At 39.7% G+C, this 6,199-nt stretch overlaps 1 protein-coding gene across 2 annotated transcripts in view; it reads left to right on the top strand.

Annotated features, from left to right (window-relative positions):
- The window catches only part of nr1h4 (nuclear receptor subfamily 1, group H, member 4), a 17,087-nt gene extending 12,753 nt beyond the window's left edge, over positions 1 to 4,334 (top strand). For both annotated transcript variants that reach the window (XM_061035050.1, XM_061035051.1), the window contains 6 exons: positions 1 to 120; positions 504 to 602; positions 750 to 849; positions 934 to 1,080; positions 3,429 to 3,542; positions 3,632 to 4,334. The exon at positions 1 to 120 is cut by the window's left edge and continues 23 nt beyond it. In XM_061035050.1, coding sequence (XP_060891033.1) covers positions 1 to 120; positions 504 to 602; positions 750 to 849; positions 934 to 1,080; positions 3,429 to 3,542; positions 3,632 to 3,870 — 819 coding nt within the window. In that variant the 3' untranslated portion in view covers positions 3,871 to 4,334. The remainder of the gene's footprint in view (positions 121 to 503; positions 603 to 749; positions 850 to 933; positions 1,081 to 3,428; positions 3,543 to 3,631) is intronic.
- The last annotated feature ends 1,865 nt before the right edge of the window (positions 4,335 to 6,199 follow it).

Here is a 6,199-nt window from a genome sequence, read left to right as displayed (position 1 = left end):
AAGTCCAAAAGGCTGCGGAAGAACACAAAGGCCTCCCCTGGACCGTCGACCGGAGACGAGACAGAGGGGGCGGACTTCGCAGACAGCAAACATGTCACCTCAACCACCAAACTGCCAAAGGTATAGCCTCTGTCATGTCATGATGTTTGCATTTTTTTTTCTGAATCGCCCTTATCATCTGTTGCATACAACGGAGGATTAGGGCCACGTTAAAAAAATATTTTTTTAATTTCGAGATTAAAGTCGTAAATTTACGAGAATAATCTTGTAAATTAACGAGTTCGAGACTTTCATAATTTTTGCGCAGGCTGGTCTCGAACCAGCCTTGACCAGCCAATCTCGTAAATTTATGGCTTTATTCTCATACATTTACGACTTTTAATCTCTTAAATTTACAACTTTATTCTCGCAAATTTACGAGTTTAATCTTGAAATTAAAAACGTGGCCCTAATCCTCCGTCGTAGTTGCATAAACTTCTTTTCTGTTTTCTGTTTTCATCAAGGAGAAAGTTGAAATCACTAAAGAGCAGCGGACGCTCATGAAAGTCATTGTCGACGCTTACAGCACACATCAGATTCCTCAAGATGTGGCAAAGAAACTGGTACGCTACCTTTAATAGCACTTAGATGTTCATTTTGAAACTATTTCAAATCCCAAGGGTAAAATGAATCAAATCTGTGAACATTTGGTTTAATCTACGTAAAGTCCAGACGGTGCTTTTTTACTGTTGTTGTTTTTTTGTCTCCAGCTACAAGAACAGTACAGTGCCGACGAAAACTTCCTCCTGTTGACAGAAATGGCAACAAGTCAAGTTCAAGTTCTGGTGGAGTTTACAAAAAATATTCCAGGTATTGTTCACTGGTATGCAAAGATTTGAATCTTCAAAGGTAAAAAATACAACTGAGTGATGATGGGTGTGATGCCTCTGGCAGGCTTTCTCTCTCTGGATCGTGAGGATCAGATCGCTCTGCTGAAGGGTTCGGCTGTGGAGGCCATGTTTCTGCGCTCAGCTCAGGTTTTCAGCAGAAAGATGCCCAGCGGACAAACAGAAGTTTTGGAGGAAAGAATACGCAAGAGTGGTGAGTCCACTGGACAGATGTGTAAAAAGTGTAAGACATTGGACTTTTGAAGTCCAATGAATCAAATCCCCAATGTGCAACCACACAAGTCCTAAAGATTTAACAAAACTTGAGCCCCCTCTCAAAATAATTTATTTCAGCGTGCAACCACAATGTGCAAAAAACAAATACTCCTAATTCATGATTACCGTGGTTCAGACCTTTGAATCCGTCCCTGCACTTGTCTGGTATCAGGCAGATTCATGACCTTCAAGATTCCAGTCACTGCAGGCCGCACATCACAACATTTTTTTATTTCCACCTGCAGCCATGCAGCCAGCTTTAGTCAGATCCTTCTTTAATTATTGATCTGCTTGATCTGTGTGATGCAGCTGTGAGATGTGTACTGACCTGCTGATCCTGGCTCGGTGTCTCTTACATGTGCACACACACACACACACACACACACACACACACACACACACACGCGCGCGCGCGCGCACGCTAGCTGGGTACTGTTTCACTTTAAGCAGACAGACAGGTAAGAGAGAGCATTAAAGGTAAACTCAGGTCTTTACTGGATTTGGGTTTATTAGATGAAAACAGTCAAATGTAGAAGTTGTGTCTGCCATGGTAAGGGGTTTAAACTCACATTTACTGTCTTTGCAGACTCTGAACATGTATCCCATATCAAGTAGTTTACTGCCTGGTTTTTAAAAATCATGTATATTAATGTGAGGTGTCATTATGTCAACCAGGCTGGACATTTAGACGGGCGGCTGCATTCCCTCGGTGCAGCTCTGGTGTGAATGGTTGAGATATTCACACTGAAGGCCGGTGTGGGGGAATAAGTGAGCCGAGCTGTCTGAAGTGACCATTGTTTCTTATCTAAACATCAAAAGTGCTATTGTCCACTTCACTCCCTCTGAGCCCCTCTGGCATTTCTGAATGCTTGATGATGTGCCTGGGCAGAGAGAGACCCTCGGCCAGTTTGAAGAGTGACAAAATAAGGAACTGTAGCCAGAGTGCAAACATTTGAAATCATATAGAAAGGACTTTGTAATTGTCGTACCTTTTTTATTTTAATATTACTGATGGAAACCAGAGTTTTTGTATATATTAATGAACAGGAAAAACTTGATCAAAGCTGGTTGAAGACTTACACTTAAAGTCTTTCTATGTGATTTTTCACACTTAAATATATAAATCAAGTATCTCCTCTGAAAATAACTCTGTGAGTCATGACTGTCTACAATGGGTGTAACACCCGAGTCCCACTGTCTGTGATGTTTTCAGAGTTTTCAGAGTCCTATCTTCACTTTGTTTACATCGCCCGGACGGCCGGCTGACTCCTCCCCTCGTGTATAAAAGTTGTTTAATTGAGGGACTAGAGAAAAGAAGAATAACATACTGTACTCACTGCTTAACTGTGTTTCTAGATCACGCTCATTTCAGGTAAATTTACATGCAGTGTGAAGATACGAGCAGAATAAAGATCGCTAGCATTAGCATGCTAACACAACAATGCAGCGCCAGTTGTTTTGGTTTCATGCTGGTGCTCAAGGGCGACATCTGCTGGATCAAAAAAATAACATATAAAGCCTTTAAATAGTGACAATAATGTTCATTACATAACTTTCAAAAACCTTCATTCAAAAGTTGTGAATCCTTGTTATATTCAGATATACAGAGATTTAATTGTTTAAATCTCTTAATTCATCGTCTCCCCTTTCTTCTTTTTGCCATAGTACCTTAGTTTAAAAAATGATTAACAGTCTTGTGCATGGTGCACTCAACGGTGTACACTAATTGTATGTAACTCTTCTCCTCTGTCGCCCCCTGGTGGTGGAATGAACTTCCAAACTCCATGTGATCTGCAGAGTCCCTCTGCACCTTTAAGAAAAAGCTAAAGACCCAGCTCTTTCATGAATACCTACTAACTTAATGATGATGGTCTCCATATTATTGATGATGATGATGGTAATGACGATGGTTTTTGTTTGATAACGACGACTTATAAGATGGTTTCTATACTGATTAGAGCTCTCAAGAACTGCCCTCAATGTTGTGCTTTGCCTCTGGTCACTTCCTGTCAGCACCTGTGTGTCCAATCAGACTCAAAGCTGATCGTTTGCTCTTACTGACATTGTTCCCTTTTTTCTAGATCCTTGCTTGTGTTGTTCTTACTCTCTGATGTACGTCGCTTTGGATAAAAGGGTCTGATAAGTGAATTGTAGAATTGTAACTGTAGTGTTGTTTGGATGCTTAAAATATAATTATATCACTGAGAGGTCTGGACTTGGCTTTATCATGTAGAATATTACTTTACCATAAACATTTTTGTAAAAATTTATTGTATATATCTACAGGCATATCAGAGGAATTCATCGTACCCATGTTTAACTTTTACAAAAGCATCGTTGAACTGCACATGGTGCAAGAGGAACAGGCTCTCCTCACGACCATCACCATCCTGACACCAGGTGAGCCACTCTCAACACATATTATTTTCATAGACGTGTTATTTTTTACTTTTGATATTCTACAAAGCTTCACTTTATAATCTCTCCAGATCGGCCTTACGTGAAGGATCAGCAGGCTGTGGAGAGGCTTCAGGAGACCATGCTGGAGCTGCTGAGGAAGCTGTGCGTCCTGCAGCGCCCACAGGAGCCGCAGTACTTCGCTCGTCTCCTGGGCCGACTGACGGAGCTGAGGACACTCAGCCACTACCACGCCGAGATGCTCACATCATGGAGGACAAATGACCACAAATTTACCCCGCTGCTCTGTGAGATCTGGGACGTGCAGTGATTCCCTGGACGGACGGACGGAGTGAAGACAAGCAGTGACATGGCGTTTACAAAGCGGTGGAACAGAGCAGATTTATATATTGGAAGATGTGGAATTAAATCTGTGCACCATGTGTTGGCATCGCTAATGAACCCACCAGATGAACAATTGAGTTTATTCTTTGTGTTTGTTCTGCTCATGGATTTTTATATTTACTGTGTAGTTCTTGAAACATGTCTCATTATGGAGACCTGTGAACATCTGAGTGTCCTAAAATACCAGCCTGACTGGTAAAAAAAAAAAACACTGGAACTTTTTTTTGAAGCAAAGCTGGGACTCGTGAAGAAGTGTAAAGTTAGAGTTAAATGGAATCTCACATTTGATTCATTTATTTTGTAAAGGAAAAGCTAAAAAGCACTTACTACATATACTACCTGTAATATGCTGAATCTGTACGTTCTGGCTAAATAAATAAGGTACATTTATGTTGGAGCTTTTTCACCACATTTCCTGTTCATGCTAGTTACAGGGAAATGACAGATTCAACTCTACAGAGGAGTTAAAGATGGCTAGACCATATAAAATACTGTTACTCTATAATCTCTTTTAAACCTCAATAAACTTTAAAGGAGCAATATGTAAGATATCTACTGAATTAAATCATAAAATGACCTTACTACATCATCAGACATTAAGAGAACATGCTGTTGAAGTGTCAGTATGTCCTCCTTCTACACTTTCCATTCCGGATCAAAATGGTTTGTATTCGTTTTGACCAGAGAAGGTATACGCGCTTTTAACGCACGCAACAGGTGTAGCAGTGATGGAAGCGGGCAAGAGAAGTGGTTCAGATAGAAGTGATTGTACCCGACCTAAAAAGCCTCTGCATGTTTCTAATAAGCTCCACGAGCAGAAACGTGCTCAAACTAGGATCAATATTGGAGATGCTTTTGAAAAATGGAGAGAGGTTAGAACACAGAAAGGTTTACAGACTGCTCCTTTAATGTGTTATGCTAATAGAACTAAAAACATTTCTTTCTTTCTCTCTCTTTCTCTCTTTCTTTCTCTCTCTTTCTTTCTCTCTCTCTCTCTCTCTCGTTCTCTCTTTCTCTCTCTCTTTCATTCGCTCTTTCTTTCTATCTTTGAATGCTTTTTAGGGGTTATTGATTATGTATCCCCAGGGGGGGACGCTGAGACAATCTAAAACAAATGGTGGTCTCTGCAGGTCTAACTTTTCCAATAAGGAGTCTCTAAGTGAGAAGGTTTGAGAACCACTGTCAGAATTCTAATCATCTCTAACAGTATAGCTTCACTTTCAACACAACAATTCATTTTCATTAGTTGCAAATATTAACCTAACTGAAATTAAACATAACATAACGATGGATAGAAAAAATGTGTATCATGAGAAGGCAGGTGTTCTTGGTACTCTCTTTAACAGCAATCCCTTTGTTTGATCCATTCACAGGATGAGTCTTCTCAAAGCAACGGTCGACAATCTCAAAAATAAATGTGCAAAACTCACAGCAGGTGTGCATAAAAATATGAATGTCTCTTTACTGTCAAGGGTTTAAACTAGTTGTGGTAGTGAATCACAGAGTGAAAATGTAAACAACTGCTTTGCTGTCATTCTTTATTACTTGTCTTTGAGTATCTAGAAAAGCACTATAAAAATCGTATGCATTATTTTTATTATTATTATCCTTTTACTACTTTATGCTACTTATAGAATTTTCTATAAAAGCAACATCACAGATGAGGTTAAGCTGTTTTCAAAGAACATTATGTCTCTTATTATCTGCTGATATTTACAGTAATGCTCTTAACACTCTCACAGGAGTCTTATGCTGGAATCTGAATTTGATGGAAGCCAGTGCAAAGACATGAGGCTGGGTGTTACATGAGAACTTCTAAACAGCACACACAGTCAGAAAAACTCAAAATAATATTCATCAAGACAGATGTTTTTGTTTGAGGTTAATATCTGACTATGACGCATTATGAAGTGTGAACATTTTTAACTACTGAGCCTCTCATTTCTAAGTTGGACATGCCTGACATCTAGTGTCTAGATGAGGAAGTGATTCTGCACCAGAGGAAAATATACACACAGTTTACTAAAGGACGTTGCTGAAGATATTTTCTCGCTTGAATTTCATGTAATTTGTGCCTCATTTTGTTATTTTATTTTAAATTGGAAGAAATCTCAGATTTACACAGCAGGTCGTGGTCATATGGATTGGTTGCTCCTGTGCTTATGCAGCCAATTGATTGGGCGCTGATTCATCATTTTCATATCAAACATTTGGCCTGATGCCATGGTCATTTCTATCCGGCTATTTTGTGGAGC

Source organism: Labrus mixtus, chromosome 4, assembly GCF_963584025.1.
Source record: "Labrus mixtus chromosome 4, fLabMix1.1, whole genome shotgun sequence".
Taxonomy (NCBI): domain Eukaryota; kingdom Metazoa; phylum Chordata; class Actinopteri; order Labriformes; family Labridae; genus Labrus; species Labrus mixtus.
This window is presented reverse-complemented; position numbering and strand designations above follow the sequence as displayed.